General features: G+C 41.1%; 1 protein-coding gene across 1 annotated transcript in view; it reads right to left on the bottom strand.

Annotated features, from left to right (window-relative positions):
• Positions 1-19,157, bottom strand: part of LY75 (lymphocyte antigen 75) — a 53,520-nt gene that overhangs the window by 25,414 nt on the left and 8,949 nt on the right. The window contains exons 2-13 of the mRNA XM_009894655.1: positions 16,870-17,244; positions 15,727-15,900; positions 15,271-15,435; positions 14,563-14,673; positions 12,657-12,797; positions 10,758-10,946; positions 9,944-10,101; positions 8,909-9,019; positions 7,568-7,656; positions 7,054-7,226; positions 6,676-6,872; positions 5,120-5,262 (exon numbers count right to left, since the gene is read on the bottom strand). Coding sequence (XP_009892957.1) covers positions 5,120-5,262; positions 6,676-6,872; positions 7,054-7,226; positions 7,568-7,656; positions 8,909-9,019; positions 9,944-10,101; positions 10,758-10,946; positions 12,657-12,797; positions 14,563-14,673; positions 15,271-15,435; positions 15,727-15,900; positions 16,870-17,244 — 2,026 coding nt within the window. The remainder of the gene's footprint in view (positions 1-5,119; positions 5,263-6,675; positions 6,873-7,053; positions 7,227-7,567; positions 7,657-8,908; positions 9,020-9,943; positions 10,102-10,757; positions 10,947-12,656; positions 12,798-14,562; positions 14,674-15,270; positions 15,436-15,726; positions 15,901-16,869; positions 17,245-19,157) is intronic.

Raw genomic sequence — 19,157 nt, 5'->3', positions numbered from 1 at the left:
ACAGTCAGGACTGTATTTTTTTCCCTAGATTTTACTTCTTCATTTTTCATAAGCAGGGGATGCTTAAATTCAAAATTTCAGCTATGCTCCAAGATACAAAGTTGCCCAAAAAAATGGGTTTACAATGTAAATACTTCAATCTGCAGTAACAGCCTTTACCATACTCTTTTACTATTGCTTATGAATCTAAAGGTACTACTACAAAATGAAATATGTGCTAGTCTAACTGCAAGGTTAGTTTTGTACTGCAACCTCTACTTCTCAAAGTATCGATTTTGTGCTAGGTAGTGAAGTTTGTGATTATTCACTCCAATCCTCTACCTTGCCAAAGAAAGGCAATAAACACTTTGCTGGATGATGGCATCAGTTGGAAGCAGCAGAAGGGAGAAAGACCACGAGTTTTCTATGAAATCATGGGCTACTGGTAAAACTTGTAAAACTGTATCAGGAGTACTATTCCATAAATTCATGTTGTATCAAATATAGAGAAGGAATACAGGATATTTGAGGAAACGAGAGTTTAGGTTATAAACAAGAATTAACTATTTTCTTGTCTAGCCTTGACAAAGAAAGACGGGGAAAGGATATAATTATTCTTCACAACATATCCGGAGACTAAACCCCCAAGAAAAGGAGCTATTTGAGCAAAAAGGACATTGTTTCTGAAGGAACCACATCTCAGAAATAAATTTAGGCTCAAAATTGGAAAGAGATGTCTGACCAGCAGAGGTCAGAGTTTGGAAAAGGCTCCCAAAAAAGTAGTGCTGACAAACTTAAAAGTTATTTTAAGACAAAATTGTCCCAGTTTATGAAAATAACTTTATTACGTGGAGGGATGGACTCAGACCCAGGTCTACCTGCATAAGCAATGTTAAGAGATCACGGGGCAGTGTTAAGAAATTCTTTGGTATGACTGTGCCACTACCTTTCCACACACATCCCCATAAAGATGCTAAATTGAGCCTGAGAGTGCAGCACCAACAAACAGCAGCTTAGCCCAGAGTATGTGGGCTAAGTACATGAAATCCAAGAAGGGCAACAACATTGTATTTGGTAGGGTTCCCATTAGGAAGAAAAGCATGAGCTACCAACAAATCTCATTTTTGTTTTTGTTTTTTCCTCAACTCCAGTATTAATTTTCTGACGTTGGTGTGATAGTGTGATCACAGTAGTGTGATCTTATAATACTGAATAGTCTTTAGTCTTTTAATGATATCACTAAGGAGCCTTTAAAGAGCCTAAATGCCCCATATCACTCCAAAGGGAAAACTGTGAGCCAAACATTCACAGCTGTCAAGCAGCTAAGTGGCTTTTGGCAATTTGCCCTTAGGATTTTATTTTTCTGTGATTGTTCTTTCCAATTATGATTCAGACATTGCTTAACCCTCCCCTCCTAATCGTCACCTACAGGCTTAATGCGGTTTAAGCAATTGATCATCACAGAGGAATATCTACTAAAAAGAAAACTTGAGACGCTCATTTCAAAAGGATCTGCAGTAATTACCTGAGGAACCAGAGCAATTTTTCAAAGTCTTTCAACTTGTGTTTGGCTTTTATGTAATAAATATATGTAAAAAAAATAATTAAAAAGTGTGCCAGGTCAAGAATTTCTCCAGCTTATCTCCCAATTTACAATTACTGGTCTGAAAACATTACAATGTTTTCCAGCTGACTGGGCACTTACACATTAATGTACATTTTTTGCTTCTTTTGGAACTGTTCAGACATGACCGTGAGTAATTCAGTAATGGCTACGCTATCCTTGATAGCACTTTTAAGCTGAAGTAAAGCCTTTTGATAGCCCTCTGAAATTATACTATCGCCTCATCACAGAGAGGAATTCTGCCAACTATTTAAGACAAATATAAATCAAGGCTCTGCATTGCAACTAAGCTTGCAGCAAGGAATTTGCTTGTAGTCTAGGTATCTGTCTCCTCATTGGAAAGCATTTAAAATTCATCCTATGGACTGCTATCAAAATGGATTTATCAGTGCCAGAGTATTCTTTGAGCTACATTCCTGGAACCGCCTCTGAAACCTAGATTATCCTGAGTTTTAACCTGAAGAGTAGGTGCAATTTGTGCTTTGCAATGGACTCTGTGCTGATTAACAATGAAAGACCCTAAATCTCCAGCAATCTCTGCAGAATACCCATGGCTTTTCTCTCCCACAGAACTAAAACTTCGTAAAATTCAATGTTGTGCAGGAGTGGATAAATACAGTTTAGATCAATGGGAAGGAAATATAGACCAGTAATTTTTCTACTGTCGTACTCTAACTGCTGAAATAGAAAAAGGACTTTTTTCCATCCTTCATGTCAGCTCCAACACAAGATTAAGAGCCTAAGCGAAGTTACTGTGGCTTGTAGTTCAACCTAGGTCTTGACAAGAGGTAACACGTGTACATCTGGGCTGACTCCCTAATTGTGCAATTTAAGGCACCATTTAATTTTGGCCAACGCTGGCCCAAAAGTATAGATGAAGCCTATTTGACCCCCGGCTCTTCCCTCTGTAACAGGCTACTGCCACCAGCCCAATCCCCATCCTGCTAATCACCTACTCGTTAACGGAAGAAAAGAGATGTTATATTAATGCAATTACTACAACTTGCATCTCAGCTTTCTCGCTGCTCTGGCCAGTGTGTTGAGAATAAGGTCAGGTTTTTCCTTCCAGGCTCAAGTGTTAGTGAGGCTTTCTAGATTCAGAACAATTACAGCAGCAGAGCTGTGCATATAAAAGGCAACTGATTTCTTTCCAGTCAGGTGTCCTCACTGAAATGTTATTTCTAAGCAATCCAAGCTGTTACTTTTCTTGCGTCCAGCGTTGCTGCCAGCTATAAGCTGCAGAACACTCCCAAAACCAGTAACTGGAAGTAACCGAACCGGATCTGTTCTGCCTGTATCACGTCCCTCAATGTGAAAAGAGGTTATCTCCTGTTTCTTTCAGACAGGGGAAGGTTGGCAGGCAAATTTTATTTTCCTTTCCAGTGGCAATCGCCCGACTTGGCTGGAGCAATTCTAGCTCTCATTTGCCTCTAAGGTGGAATCCGAGTAAAGAACAGAATGGACTAGGCAAGCTGCCCTTTTCCTGGTGAACCAAACTGACTTTTGCTAACATTTAAAAACAAACAGTTCTCAATGAGTCACCGGAGAACTGTGCAAGGGGAAAAAAAACCCGAAACCAAAAAAAACCCAAGGTGTGGCTCCTTCCCCAAGCTGAAATGAGTGCACTGAATGAATAGTTTAGGTCAGAGTTTGCACTGGGTAAACACAGGGAACACGGACAAACTGCATGCCAGTGCACTCCGGCAGCTAATCACATCTAACATTATCGTAGGATGATTTCCCCCAGTTGCCTAAATTATGTTGTTCTTGGTGAAAAAATTCACTTGGTTTCTTCTCTCCTTTCTCAGAGGAGTTTATTCTCAGACATGCCACCCTTCACTCGTGATCTCCAAAATACTTTATATAATCACCACCTCTGAGTAATTTCAAAGCATAACTAACTTAAACACTTCATTACGTTATCTAAACAAACAAACATTATATAAAAGACTTCAGGCAATATCAAGTATGTAGTATTTCTGTTCAGGAAGTTTTGCACTGCTTGAAAAGGGGTTAACCCAGATGAAAATACTGCGTTTTGGGTTATACTTGACACATGCAGTTACTGCAACACTGATTGCAAAGTCAATTTATACTAGGTTCAATATATTGCTGCTTATTTACATACTGGGCTCATTATAGTTCCCTTTATTCAAGTTCTGGTAGAATAACACTGAAGTACTGGGACTTTCCTTCTTCCAGAAAAAGTTCAAGTTTTCTGAAATATGGGAACTGCAGTAGCATCGTGTGTCAGTTGACTTTCTGGAAAGACAGGAAAAGTCTCCACCTTTAAACTCCGAATAAAAAACGGCCATTAACTATAATTAATACCTTAGATGGTCTGCAAGCTGAAAAGTAGTTCCAAGTACTTGTAGGAAAATAAGTCACTTCTCTATTCATGTTTCATAGTAGATTAGGTACACTAAAGCAAAATTTGTGATTGCAAAAGAGTATACTAAGATCTACAGCTAAAAATAATTTGTGCACTAATTTTTATTTTAGGGACTTTAGTCACTTTAGCAAAGGAGTCACAAGTGGCTTTTATACAAGCTAAACCATCTATATATAGAGCATACAAGTTTGTTTTTTGTCGCTTATTAACATAAACATTGAGTAATTTTCATGATTTGTGCACTTCTAAAAAAAGTTCAGTGGGTTTTCAAGAAGGCATCTCTTCAGTCATCAGGTTTTAAAATTTAATCACAGTGCTGTACATTGGCAGCTTCTGAAATAAACCCAATTTAGTTTGTTGATGAAAAAAATTAGATCGTATAACTGGCAGCATCTGAGTTTAAGCTGGCAAAAGTTCTGAAAAACCACGCTGCCAATCAAAAAAAACATGTTACACAAGGATCTGACATCACACCAATGCCTAATAAAGCTTTGCAGTGACAGTTCCTTTGATTAAAAATAGAGCCTTAGACTCATAAATTATGTAGCATTTAATTTGTTGATACCAGAAAACTCAACACACCCATCTAATGCCCATATAGTGTTATTGCAGTTATGCCAAATGGGATCCGTGCCAACCAGATTGCTGGACACTACATTATTCACGTTTTCAAAAGATAGCACCCAGTTTAGTCAGGAAGCATTTCATGAATAAAGATGAGACCTATCTGAAAAACAGAAATAATAACTCATCTCTAAAGAATGTAATGGTAAAGAACAGGAACAACTATCACCCGGCGTGCCAAAATTCAACATAAAGAAGGAAACAGTTATAACAACACAGAGTTAAATTCATGTAATGGAAGATGCTCAAAGCAAATCTCTCTTTTCCTGTGCTCCCTCGAGCAATGCAAAACATTTGCCCAAGCTGTACTCCCTTGACATTTTCCAGGAAGGCAGTGACATGACCAGCAGTTCAAATGCCCCATCTAGCAGTTTTTACTGTGGGAAACACAGTCACCGTACACTATCTCATACTTGCCATTTGGGGTCAGCAGCAGCGTTTGTGATTTGCTGCAGAACGCTACCAAAATAAAAATTTCAGCCCGTGGCTAGTTTGTTTACCTGATTATTTTTCTCAGGATAGAGTGAAGCGCCTTGATTTCTTCCAAATGACTAAAACTAGGCAGATGGCCACCGAGCGCTTCACAGAACCTTTCTGCCTCTTCCCAGGTCCTGGTTCGCAGCACTCTCTCACTGTGGAAGAACTTCACAACAACCAAACGTCAGAGTAGGAAAATGACACGAGTGACAGCATTTTTAAAACGCTCCTGTCCTACGCAAATGTGGCCACCCTGGGTAGGAACGAGTAACTGGTGTTTCCATAGGCAGAGAGCTTGACTTCTTAACAATTACTTTATTTTTTTTTTTCGGTTTGTTTGACAACAGCCAGACTCTGAAGTTTAGCTGACAAAATTTGTTTCCGATGCAACGTATTCCATATGGCAGAGCTTTCTCTGTTTTGCTTTACCAGAAAGATTGTACGAAACAACACCCAACTCACTCCAAAACTGCAAGCCAAATTCCAGGTTTTAAGGGATGTTGTTCTTTCAAACTCATGGTGAACTGCAAAGCCTATTTTTGACTGAAACCAGGCCCGTTTGGGTGCCCGCAGGTGAAGAAAGTTCTTCGGCACACCCCGTGCTACCTGCGTGTTATCAGACCTGCACGCTTGGCTCAGACACCTCAGCTAACATGTCCACCCGATCCCCTTGACTTCAGTCCAAGCCAATTCCCATCAGCCGGATCTCTCTGCACAGACACGCTGCGCTCGGTCAACAAGAGTTTTGGGGAAACTGCCAGGGCCAGCTGTCCCCCTCCATCAGCTACGGGACAGCCACGCTGCGCATAGGCTGGACGCAGTCCTTCGGGATTCTTGCCCACCGCCTTGTTGTTCAAGCTGGGTTTCCCCGCTTTGCTACATGAGCTGTTTACAAGACACGGTTCGTTACAGACGCCGAGTCCATAAATAAAGAATAAATAATCCCATAAATAGCCTCAGTTTTACCTTGATTTGATCATTAGGCGGGGGAGGGGGGGAACCTGCATTTCTAAATACACACTTGTTTAAGCCATTCCAGATACCAGCATGGCTGCACGTCTATTATTTACTTCAAAAACAGTAAAATACAACTGAGGCTGCACTTTTTGGATAACGTTTGATATCCATATTGAAACCAGAGGAAATCCCACCTCTCCTACCTACAACTCTTATCGAGTATAGGAAGGACAAGGACCGGGGAAGGCGATGCAAAGCGCTGCCCTTCCCTGTTCGGGTGTCTCTGCGTGCCAGGTGATGGCAGGCAGGCGAGGACACAGACACGGCACACTCCTCCTGAGATGGCAGCACGGGTTAATTCTGTCGCCCCGCTCAGCTCTGATGTGCGGAGCTGGCCACAGAAAGAGGAAGGAGAGGACCACCGCGTCTTTTGGGAACTGGCTGAGGACGACGCATGACAACACCTGGAGGCAGTCAACCTGAATCAACGTGAATTCCTCCTCCCAGCATAAAACATTTTTTAAATACCTTTCAGAGCAGTTACAGGCCACAAAATGGCTAACCACACACTTGCTGCAAGACAGTAATGAACAATTAACATCTAATAGGAATAACGTTTTACCTTGTAGCAGGCAAGGCCGGATCCATTGTGCCACCCAGGGGGACAGGGATCAGTTGGCTTTGGGAGCACTTCTGGCTCCTTGGGCAGCCCGACGTATTTTTTGCAGATAGAAAATGCTTTAGTGGTTTTGCAGTCCTTAGTTTCCCACTTTCCAAGAGACTTTCCACTGGGCATGGCCACACATCCTCCTGAAAACTCTAAGATTTAAGCCACCAAAGACATATTTAATACTACTGGCAGGTTTTCAAAAAAAATTCCATAGATCTCTGAATGACTGGGTTTTTTTTTTACCCTTGGAGTTCTATAACATAGTACTCCTATGCTTGCTCAGTGTAAAATGATACTATTTTTATGTATTTTTTTAATTGTTAAATTTACCTGGTTGCAAGGAATTCCAGTTAGTGTATGTCACAGCTTCAGTTTTTTCCCCATCCACTGTACCCCATGAATATATTCCTGATTGGCTAATATCCTGCAAACCGGTCCAGAAGTATTTTTCTTCAACTTTGGTGTGTTTTCTAATTAGACTGTTTATAAATTCTTGCTCAAACCTGAGAATTCACAAATTAATTGGAGTCAATATTTGAAAAATACCTGAAACTACTGAGTCAATTTGAAAACCACATATATTATTACAACAGTTAGTTAAAGTGGCTGTCCAGGCAGTCCCAAATTCAACCTGGGGTGAGGAGGCTGGGAATTCACATACTTCCAAGAAAGTTTTATACTGCAGGTTTACCACTGTCACACTGTGGAAAACACGGTTTGCTACAAAAGCAATTCTGTTTTTTCTTTATAAACCACTAATTAGCATACAGAGGTTTTAATCTCTGGCTGTATCTCCAGGATGGTACTGTAAAACATGCCCATAAATTACAGAGATGTGCTTTACCTGTTCATCACTGTGAGATTGCACTGTGCTCCAAATGAAACTTCTGTTTTATAAATCCTGTAACAGTAGTTTCCATGTCTCTCCCATCCCTGGTTAGAGAATGAAAAACACCTTTATACATAACAGCCTAATTTTGGCATTCTCTACAGGAGAAAATAGATCATTGCTATCATTGGTGATTGCCCACAAGCTGGCACAGCGTATGCAAGAAAGAAATACAGTGCACCACATACAAGGTCCAGTATCATCAACTCTCGGACTCACAGTTCTAAGAAATAATGCAACCACGGGAACAAAATACACCACTGTTTTAGCTCGGCTGTGCAGTCTTCTGACTGCCATGTGCATTTAGAGAAACACAAGGGTGACAGCCTTATCCTATTCAAAACAATAGGAGTTTTCACGCAGTTCCACCAAGGCTAGGATTCAAACAGACGAATAGTAAGAGGGCATTACTACTGTTCTTTACTTCCAAAAAAAAAAAAAAGTTTTATTCTGAAAATGTGTAAACTTACAAAATTTCTCTATTATTCAAATCTTTTCCCCTATATTTACACTGAAGTTTCTAGGAAAGTCAATGTGCTACCTCTTTGCTAGCCTACCAACGCCACTGGTGTCTGAACAGCACAGAAAGCTGTAACTCTACATCCTGGCAGTCTCCAAACAGACAGAATAAAAATACTCCGAGCTTGTGCAGAAAGAAAGATAAGGAGTAAACGTGTTTCCTATTGCCACATAAAACTGAACCGAAGAACTCTGAAGTAGCTACTAATACCATCCCAAGATTGTACAAAACAGAAAAGACTTCATGTTATTTATGCTGTAGCATGTTTTACTGTAAAAAAAAAAAAACAAAAACCAACCACAAAACAACCACCAGCCAACCCCCTCACCTTTATTCAAGTCAAAGAACAAAAATGAGCCAAGTGAAGCGTAACAGAAACCTAATCTCCTTTATCAATCTCTGCATATCTCTATGTTGCCAAGTGCTTATCCTAAATTTTAAAACATACTTCAAGCAAAAACCACAGAGCAATTGGCATTAGCGATAAGATATCCGTGAAAGCAATTTTTTTTCCCCCAAACAAAAAAAATAAAACACATCATCTCCTGGGTCCAAGCTCATACTACTTTCATCAATCAACAGAGTGGTAATACATCCAGAGCCTGTTTAGAAGAATCAGAAATTTGGCTCATGCTATATAAATGTCCTTTTTCAGCTAAAATGTTCCATTGATTTTATTGTACAGGCAAGAAGGAAATGGGAAGTAGAGGAAATAGGTAATTTTATGCAGGTTTCTGAACCAAGTGAAAGTAAAAGAAATACAGATTTCCTATTACCTCTTCCGGTGAACAACTTTTATCTGACTTTGTTTCATTCAAAATCTCTCCTTTTTTCTTGCACACATATTTCAATTTTTCTTCACAGGATTTGACTCTCCACTGTCCCAACTGTGATAAGGAAAGGAAAAGAAAGTATTTAAAATTCTAAAATCTTTCCATTTCCATAGTGCAGGGACTGAGACTTCATAAGGGGGAAAGCCAAAATGCCTCTAGCAAAAATATCGGGGGCGGGATGCCCTGGATTATAGGCATAGGTGCACGTTTGGAAGTGAGAGAGAAAGCCAACAAACGCCAAGATAGGAGGATTCTGGATCACATCTGAAAAGGGAAGAAACGGCCAGTGTGGTGCCAAACTTTCTTGGATCTGGGAGGGAGTGGGCGCAGGGAGCGTGCCCAGCTTGCCGCAGAAGTCGGGAGGAGGCAGCCCAGAGGAGCAGGGCACAGGAGCTCCGCTGCCAGCCCGACCGCACCGCAGACGGATGCTTGTCCCAGTTTTCTACTCAACCTGGGAGATGGGATACAGCCTGCTTCCCTCTCCCCTCATCCTTGTGACCTCCTTCCCCACCACCACCCCTTGCTGCTTCTGTACCGCGTTCCCCCTGCCCCGTGTCTGTGCGCCCCTCTTCTCTCACCACGGCATCTCACTACCCATCCTCAGACAGGATGGCCCAAATTGGTCCCAGCTCTTCCTTTCAATAGTTCAGCCCACTTCCTTCCTACCTCTCCGCCACAGACACGCGAGAATACAGTAACCCCAAAACGCAGAGTGACAAGGACAACTGGCTGGCCAACAGCAGAGGCAGTCTCAGAGCTGTGAGCAATTTCTTCCATTCTTCGCAGTACACAGCTACCAAGTGTCAGCTAAATAACTTTTAGAAATTTGTTCGTACAAAAATGATTAACTGTATTTTAAAGATTATTCCAGAAATAAAATCAGTTATCTCCTTTACCATCCCCTTGACTTTCACACACATCAGTGTTGCTTCTACTATGACGGAAAAAAACCTAAAAAACCCAACACTGTATTCCTACCTCGCCTGAATATGACACACAGTTAGGAGTGCTGTTAAAAGGAACTTTTGGTTCATTCTGATCCCAATATGTAAAAACCACAGCTGAGCCATCTGACCATTTGAACAAGGTTGGTACATCTTCATTCCTGAGCCCCATCCACATTTCTTCTTTAGGATCTGTAATTTAAAATTAGGACAATACCATAGTTTCAAAATAATATTCAATCTAATTGGAAAGGAATGTGAAATCAGCAAAATTAGGTTTTTATCACTACACTGCACAGCATAAATGCCACATTTTTTTCCGTACAGTGAGAAAGGGGATTTGAGACATGTACAGGATATTTTCGTTATCTTGTTTCTTAACTCATGGTCATGAATGTAAGTTTCAGAGAAAGGTAAACAGGGGAAAAAAAGAAACATTGAACACTCAAGCAAAAAAAGCTCAACGAAATTTAAGTTTTAGAGCGCACACAAAGGCATAAGACCACAGAGTACAGATAACCTTTATTAGTTCAGTGACCCAGTAGTCAAATATTGACCCAACTCTCTACGATTCTCTTTGAATGAGAAAACCAAACACAAAGTATTGGGCAACTAGAAGCAGGTTAGCCCAATAAATATATAAAACAAATCAAACCAAAACAAGAGCTAATACAGAGGGACTGGACCCGAACAGCAACACTCAGCGCTGGCCTGGGTACAAGCTCAGCATTAGAACCTCAATTTGAAAGCCAGAGGTTATGACCATCATATGCTAGAACATGGAAAGTGGTTTGTAATTTACGGTGTCCGGCACTTGGTGCTTGACCTTTACAAGCATCCCAACTCACCGTTATGAAGCTTTGTGACAACCAGTTCGACATCTGCTAACGAGTGTATGCTGATGAGGTTACTCTTATTTGCTTTGCACAACTCATCTGCCGTACTCCACGGTGCCTGGCTGTCTATCAGCATGTAGCAAAAGCCATTGTGGGGAAGCCAGCCCGAATCACAGCGAGTATCCAAGTGTCTCCAAAACTCTAATAGTGAAGAGAAACGTAATTAGAGGTTTTTGGTTTACATTGGCTAATACAACGGGTGGGCATTTTCTTCGCGTTTTAGATCCAGCTTCACCTTGAAAACAGCCAGAAAGCAGCGATCAGAATGCATCCACATCTCTTCAGGGGTAATGTTTTTAAAAAAAAGGGTCACAATTCAAACAAGCAAATAGACTTGACTGAGCAGCATTATGGGGATTCGTAGTAATTTGGGGCCATGAGGTAGGCAAAAGGAGAAAGAAACTAGTGGGAGTCAAAGTAAAAAGCTGGAATGTATTACACTAAGCTGGTCTTAGTCTAAGTGAAAGGTTCAGAAGTAACTACAAGCAAGATTTCAAACGCAATTAAAGGGAAATCAAGTTACTTCACTGCAGGACAGCAGCTTCAACAAAAAGTTGCTTGTTTTGTTCTGGCAGGGGTTTGCACTTGTATAGCATATTATCTATATGCACTACCATATGTAAGACCAATTTTGAATACCTCACAATGAAATAAACGCTTAGTTTTAAATATTTTTTCTTCTGAAAACTAAGATATTCAAGCAGTCAAACTTTTTAATGCATGCTGAAAAAGGGATATACTAATAGCTGTTTTGGTTCAAAACAAGCTATAAAATACTCCACCAATCACAAGAATTTTGTTTTTTTAATTAATAAAACACTGTATAAACACTGGCAACAACTCTACATACCCCACTGATGAGCCAGAGAAGAGGTAAGGATCGGTAACTGACAACTAGTTTTCAGGGGGACATCTAAAAATTTGAAGCAGTTTAGTTGAATTTAAAGTGCTTACTAATTTTTTTCCTCAGAGGCACACGCTTCCCCTGGGGGAGCTGGAGAGAACATGTCTTAGCCAGCGACATGCCACGATACTTTTCACCTCCAGGACACTGCCTCATGCCTCTTATCCCCTAGTCCTCCCCTCATCCAGGGACAATCATCTTCCAATTAAAGTTTTCCCATGAGCGCCCCACAAGCACGAGCCCTGGAAACTGGGGAAGGCCAAAGCACACGTGGAAGAACAGGCCATGGATACAGGAAGGGTTGGACATCCAGGTGTAGGTAAATGGCCAAAAGCATGGAAGCAGTTACACATCACAGCTGGACACTGTAAAAACTGAAGGACTTTGTGTGTGTGTAGGAAGGAGGGAATAAACGTTATGGATCCAGTAAAGACAACGTACTGGGCAAGCTACCAACTCTTGCACTCTGATTTCCAGTGCTAGGCCTGGTTAGGATAGTAAGGTCATATAACTACTTCTATTTAAACTCAACAGAGTTTGATCCAAACCCCAAGTAGGTCCCATTTTATGTCAATACGCACCAAGAGCGAGAGAAATGGGCTTAAAGCAGAGATGGAAAGGTTCGAGGTGCAACTGCCAGTTCCGGGCTTGCAGTAGCACACGAAAGAAGGCACAAGCCATGGAGGAAGACGTGAGATGAAAAGGGCAGGACTGTGCTGGGAAATGCTTTGCGTGCGAATGAGAAAGCTGCAAAAAATGAAACCTGTTTGTGATACATCATCTTGACACTGAAGATACAGAGTTTGCTTCTGCTCTGCTAAAGAACCCAAACCTGCTGTGAAAGTGTTTTGGCAGAGCCACCTAGGAAGGCTTGGGGAGGGGAAAAAAAAGACCCCGTAAGTGAACATTACACTTGTATTAACATACAAAAACGCAAGCTGTCCTACCTGGGAGGCTTGAAACTTCTTTGAGTGACTTCTTGCAAACATATGGAAGCGGAGTCCCACAGTGGTAACTCTGCCACTGCCCTGAGGCAGCGTTCATCACCACACAGCTAGTCCCGTCCAGCGGGGACAAACTCTGCATATCTATAGACAGGAACAAATGAAAACAGAAGAGCACAAGTTATCGAACTGTAAGGTAGTGACTGCTTCTTTTTTCTATTGCTTTTCAATACAAGAATAATATACTTTGCATAGTACAGCACCTTGTATTTCAAGAACATAACTTGCTTTGAAGGAAGGCACCTGTCCTACCACAGGTCCACAGAAAGTTTTTTGTAAAACAGGAAGTTTCAGAATCAAGGAATCTGGACTTCTTTTCCAATGTTTAATCATAGAACCAGGAGGAATGTTCTATTTACAATACAACAAACCCTTGGCAGACTATTTTCCCAGACTAGAAATATCTCAGGGGAGAACCCTTCTTGCAGCCCTCAGTTTCCTTTGGCAGCCCCTTTCCAGCCCCACTCCAAACACAGCTCTGCACTCTTTCTCTCAACGCTAACCATAACCCTTACCTCAAAAGAAACCTGAGACAAGGCCCCAGATTAAAAATGTCACAAAGGAGAACTTTTTTTTTTTTTTTTGCAGTCTCCAGCTTCCCTTGGACCCCCTCTCCAATGGTACTTTTGGGGCTTTCTCTTTGAGCCCCAACGCCAACCTGAGCTGTCGTCCCCCCCCGCCCTGAGCACTCCAGGTCCCCCTGCACTGGGTTCGTTCAGTCTCACACAGAAAAGGCTCAGGGTGGATCTTAGTTCTTCATGGGAGAGTACAACGGAGACAGGGCCAGGCTCTTTTCAGGACTGTACAGCAAAAGGACAAGAAGCAATGAGCACAACTTGCCGCTGGTGAAATTCCTGTTAGATACCAGTAAGTATTCTTCACAAGAGGGACAGACATCAGTATGTCTGCCATGACTGCAGACTAAATTATGCCGCCGTAACTCGGGATAGTCTAGTCTCCAGCTCTGCATTACAGTCCTACAGTGTCATCACAGTTCCAGAAGAAGGTGCAGCCAGTCGCACCAGCAGCAAAATCCTTAACCTTTCCAAAAGACAGAGCACATCTGGAAAAATCTCACAGCAATCTCTTACTAAAGCTTTTGAAGAAATAACAGAAACCACTTCTTATCTTTTTACAGAGTTCATGTTGCAGCACTATTCTAGAAACTGAAGGAAAAAGAGAATTCCCCTTTAAAAAGGTCAAATTCAGCTTGAATGACAGAACTATATTAGCTTCAGTATTCCTGATTTTTATTCCTCCAGGGTCCTCATATATATATATACACCTCCATGGCATATTTCTGAGAATATTACAAATACATGCTGAAAATTCCAAATAAACAAGACTCTCACCAACTCTACTAAGAACTTGGGAGTAATTAAAAAAGGTTTTTCAAAGGTTTTATACTTCTTTCTTCTTCACCTCGAAACAAATTTAAGCAACCTTGAAGTTTAAAAACACAAGTCAGGCTTCTATGTAAGGTCAGTCCTCGCACATACATCAATTATCGTAATCTTTGAGGAAAAGTCAATGCCACTCTGTCAGTGGGAAGAGAAATCTAGCAGCTAGGGAAGCTGTAGATTCTTTACTAAAATGGACCTCAAAAATACTATTTAAGTTTTACCTTTTTAGAGGTGTATTAACCTAATCACCCATAAATACAGAATGAGAACAGAAAGATTCACTAGGAGGAAAAGACGCTTCCGAACTTTTTAACAGAAGTTGAACAACAATTATTGTTTTGATGAAGTCTGATAGAAAAGGGTAAAAAAAAAATATAAAAAAAGAAGCAAAGCAAAATACTACTTAGTGTTGTGAATATTGCTAATACCACCAGAAACATCATTACCTGGATGCCAATTGAGAAAATTCAAAGGTTTGTGATCTGACCACTGCCAACCTCCAGAAACATCCAGTTGATTTAAGCCAATCCAAAAGATCTCAGCGATGTCGTCCTTAGCTGGAGATATTTTTTTTTTTTTTTAAGAAAACAATTAGTATGAAATGCTCATCGTTTACTGGTCTCCTTTAATTAAAAACGCGATCTGAAAGGGCACACATTTGAGGAAGGAAAGATTGCGATGGTAATCGGACATGCAAACTTTCTTGAACTGAGGAGGAATTCACCCACACAAGTCTCCCCTCCCAATGCCTTCAGATGTTTGTCCTTTGGTTTTATATTCCCAAAGGCACACTGCTAATTCCTCCAGGTCAAGCCTGAACATCAGTGAGGACAACTTCATAACAACAAGTGGGTAACATGCTGCTAAAACACTAACTGCCATTCTGGCCCGGATTTGAGATTATAGGGACATTCCTCATTATAAATATGAAAAACAGCTAACCACTACAATGAAATCTTACAGATATTTTTTAAAAAAAATACTCTAACGTGAGATTAGCGGTTTATTTTTGCTACACAAATGAAAGCACCAATGCATTTTAAGTACAATAAAGTTTTAACCCAGAATTTTAAGACAGAAACTAAAATGCTGTCTTCACTTTATGTTTATTTGTCAAGATTTCCTGATATTCATATGTGAATAATTGCACCTACCTTGTATGGAACTTAATTCAGATGCATCTTGGATACTAAGTAAATCTCCCCCTTGCCTTTGACATGAAATATAAGCTTCCTTCCAAGAAAGAGCAGACTGTGTATTAAACTGGTAGCAACTTTCAGACCCCGGATCATGTTCCCAGACATCACGACAACCATCCTCTGTTTAAAGGAAGCAGAGGATACTTGTGACTACAACTACACTGAAACATCACGAAAGAAAGAAATTTTTCTTTTCAAAAGAAAAATTGTAATACTGAAGGCCTATTGATTTTTATATTGGTGATCACAAATACTGCAGATTAAGCACATGCTGGTTGTCCTGTCAACGCTGCAACAGAAAAGGGACCTGCTTTTATCCAGTGTAACAGCGACATGCTACGCCAAGGTGGGGCCGTTCATACGTGAAGTGACAGAATGCTTTTATGACGTCTATTTAGAAACCCAACGTGCCTGGTTGTAAGCAGATTCCCCATTTTCCATCGTGAGTATAATCTTCAGACGTGGCGCACCATTTCCCACCCGTGCGCGTTTCATCCTGAATGCAGTCGTGATGCCACGTCTCGTTATGCAGAAAAGGGAACTGGCAGGGTTTTCCATAGGAGTTCCCATCTCTGGTATAAACCTCTGCAGGGGAAAAAAATTAAAGAAGTAGATACAAGTTGTCTAGGGGAGGAAAGGACAGCAAGTCAATGTTTCTGCTTGTACAGACGTTAACCACAAATCACACTTGTGGTCTTAAAACACTGTATCTTCATGTTACAGACAACATACAGCAAAGCCAGAACTCAAAGAAATGAGAGGAAAATATTTTTCTGTACTTTTTCTTTTGAGTGGGACATAACACAACAGAAATCTCTTTTCCCCTTGCTGGTAAGTCAGGGATAAATACACCGTTCTGTTGAAATCCAGGCAGTTTGCACAGAGTACTACAGAACAAGGCTCTAGGAATCAACATATACAGGACAGGGAAAACATTTCAAACTAGACCCCACCGGGCTTTTCAGAATGTCCGCTCTGAACAACTCAAACGCGAAGAAAATTCTGCTCCTGAATACGGCAACGCAAATTTTCACCACTTCTTCCAGCAAGCACGAGATTTCAGATGAGACCGGCTTCCACGGCAAGCGGACAGAGTCCCAGACCAAAGCAAACGCGTGGTTCCTGACAGCCCAACAGCTGCGAGCTAGCAGCATGCACTGAACCTGATCGTACAGCCTACCAGCAAAGAAAATATCCTCAAACCCTGCTAACAGCAAAATTCCCATCGCTGTGAAGAGGGCAGTGTCAGTGCTGATAGAAGGTGGTTGATATTTCCCCATTAAATAGGCACTCACTAAAGTGTCAGGGGAGGGATTTACACACGCTGAGAAAGCCACTTGATAACATAACTTCTGCAGTTATGCACACTTATTTTTTATTAAAAACAGTTAAAGTTTCATACTTGAATACCGATATCCCTCTACAGCAAAACATTCTATAGCTCTACTGATCAGCCTTTTCATATGATTAATTTTAAGAATTTTTTGGCATAGAGATACAGCAAAAATCTCTTGGGAAAAAAAAATAATCCTCTAAACCCCTATGCAAACTTACCATGGTAAGGATACCGACATATATCATCAGAGGAACTGTTGCTTCTCCACTGGTCTGTTGCATTTATGCTTGCAGTTACGTATGTACTCTTGATAGTCACTTTGTACTGAGATGCACCAAGGATGGAAGCATCAGCACAACGCCACCACAGCATTAGTTCCGAGTTACAATCAACCATTTTCAGGCGAGACAGCGATTTGGTGAATATATCAAGTCCCAGGCACTGCTTGGACCCCAAATGAAAGAGGCGATTCTGGGATACCCATTTCCATAAAGCTTCACTTGTCTCCTTGCAGTCATCTATCACTATCCGTGAGTTTTTAACTTGTATGCACTTGTTCAGTGTGTCGTGGCGAATGGTAAAAACATCATTGCCTGTATAAGAACAAACAAATATCCACATACGGGTATGATTCACTACCACTTTCACAGGAAGTTCATTTTTAAGTACATATGCAGAGGCAGGTCTGTAAGTACATGTAAGGACATTTAAGTACACTTTGCGGCTTTTTCGTGAGTATTCGTTACTTCTCGGGGCGGGGCGATATCTTTCAAAGTTAGAGGGGAGACAAAATGAGGCTGTTTCCCAAGTCCAATCCTATCGATGAGAATTCTTCCTCTGATTTTAAACACATACTGATCAGATCAACCTCTGATTAATTTGCAGGCTTACTGGGTAAAGAATCTTGTCTTCACACCTATCTGCAAATGCAGTAACACACATCAGGTACCATCAAATATAATTAATGATAGTCTTCACTTAGTAAGTACTTTTTTTTTTTAAAAAAAACACGTGTGTATCATATATGATACAGAGCATGATAGGCTCATATGTGAACCAGTTTGCAGGTACAACTGCAGTGTTACTGGCATGGCTTTTGGGAGAGAGTTTTAGAATTAATATCCCACCCAAGAAGCCACACAAAGATTAGGAGTATCATTTTCAAAATGACACAGGAACCCTAGTTTCATTTTCAGCTATGACGTAGCCTGTCATTAAAAAGAAAAAAAAAAAAAAGGGGTGACAAAGCATAGTATACAACTCTAAAAATAAAAGGATCACTCTACTGATACAAGCAGACACTTCCACCAGTACAAGAATATCTCTATGACAAGTGGCAGTAGATTTAAGCTAGCCAAGAAAAAAAACTGTCCTAAAACTATTTCTCTGCCACAATAAAGATGGCCCCACAGTATAAAGCTTTCACTAACAAGGCTGCAATGGACCTTGGCTGTCCCAGACCCACAAGGCTACTACTCTGCTGTTTAAACAAGGAATCTGCTGAGTAGTGTTTTGTATTTAATAGTAATGCACTGTCAATCACATTCCTACTGCGTTTTTTTAATATGACTTAATAATAGGTTTGGCTGAACAGCAAGGAAAATATTCAGCGGTGTTATGCAGTGAATTTTACCACTACTTCCCAGTATACTCGTGAATTTTCCACTGTGTAAGTGCCAAATAGTATCTAAATAGTACTGAGCTGGTCAAACTGTAAAGAAGAATCTCTAAGTCAGCCACCTACTGGAGTGACTTTTTCTAAATAGCACACTCCAATCAACCTCTGCTTTCATTCTCTCTATTAACTAAATAAGACATTTTAAGAACCAAACCTGCTTTTGTGGTATCTGTTTACCCTGTACTATTTCAGCACTATAACTGCTTTTTGCTTTTTAACCCCCCCCAGGGCTTTCTTCTTCAATTTCTTGTGACATGTTCTCTGCCTCTTCTCGGATCTTCCCCTTTTCTCATTCTTCTTTCACTTCTTCCCACACACTCCTCATTCTGACATCCAGAAGTAAACCACTTGTTAAAATTTCCCCAGAAAAACTGCTGATGTCGTCTCACCAAACTTCTCTGCACCGCAACCTATTATTACTGGTGCTCCAATGACTCCAGTTCAACGCTCTTGCCGTGAAGTTTTTACCTGACATCTTTAGCTACAAAACCCAGCCTGTTCCTGTCAAAGGATGTAAAAACACAGTGGTGCAACTACTGAGTGAAGAGCCGAACGTGTTTCCCAGCAGCTCTCACCACGCTAGCGGCTTTGCCTTACAACAATTTGCTCAACGCGAAACTTTTCCACCTGCTCCCTGAAAGACAGGGCTGCGCCTCCTTCCTCCCTCTCCCAGCATAAAGCTGCGAATAAAGGCGACGGCAGGAGACCCGCCTGAGCTCGGGGTTATTTCTCCTCCGGAGGTAACAGGCCAGAGGCCCTCCCGCCTTCCTTCCTCCCTCCTTCCCTCCCTCCCACCGCTCCGCTCCGCGCCGCCGGCCCGGCGCTGCC

The sequence above is a fragment of the Charadrius vociferus genome, unplaced genomic scaffold, assembly GCF_000708025.1.
Source record: "Charadrius vociferus isolate BGI_N301 unplaced genomic scaffold, ASM70802v2 scaffold161, whole genome shotgun sequence".
Taxonomy (NCBI): Eukaryota; Metazoa; Chordata; class Aves; order Charadriiformes; family Charadriidae; genus Charadrius; species Charadrius vociferus.
Note: the sequence above shows the minus strand (reverse complement) of the source record. Positions and strands in the feature narration are given on the sequence as shown.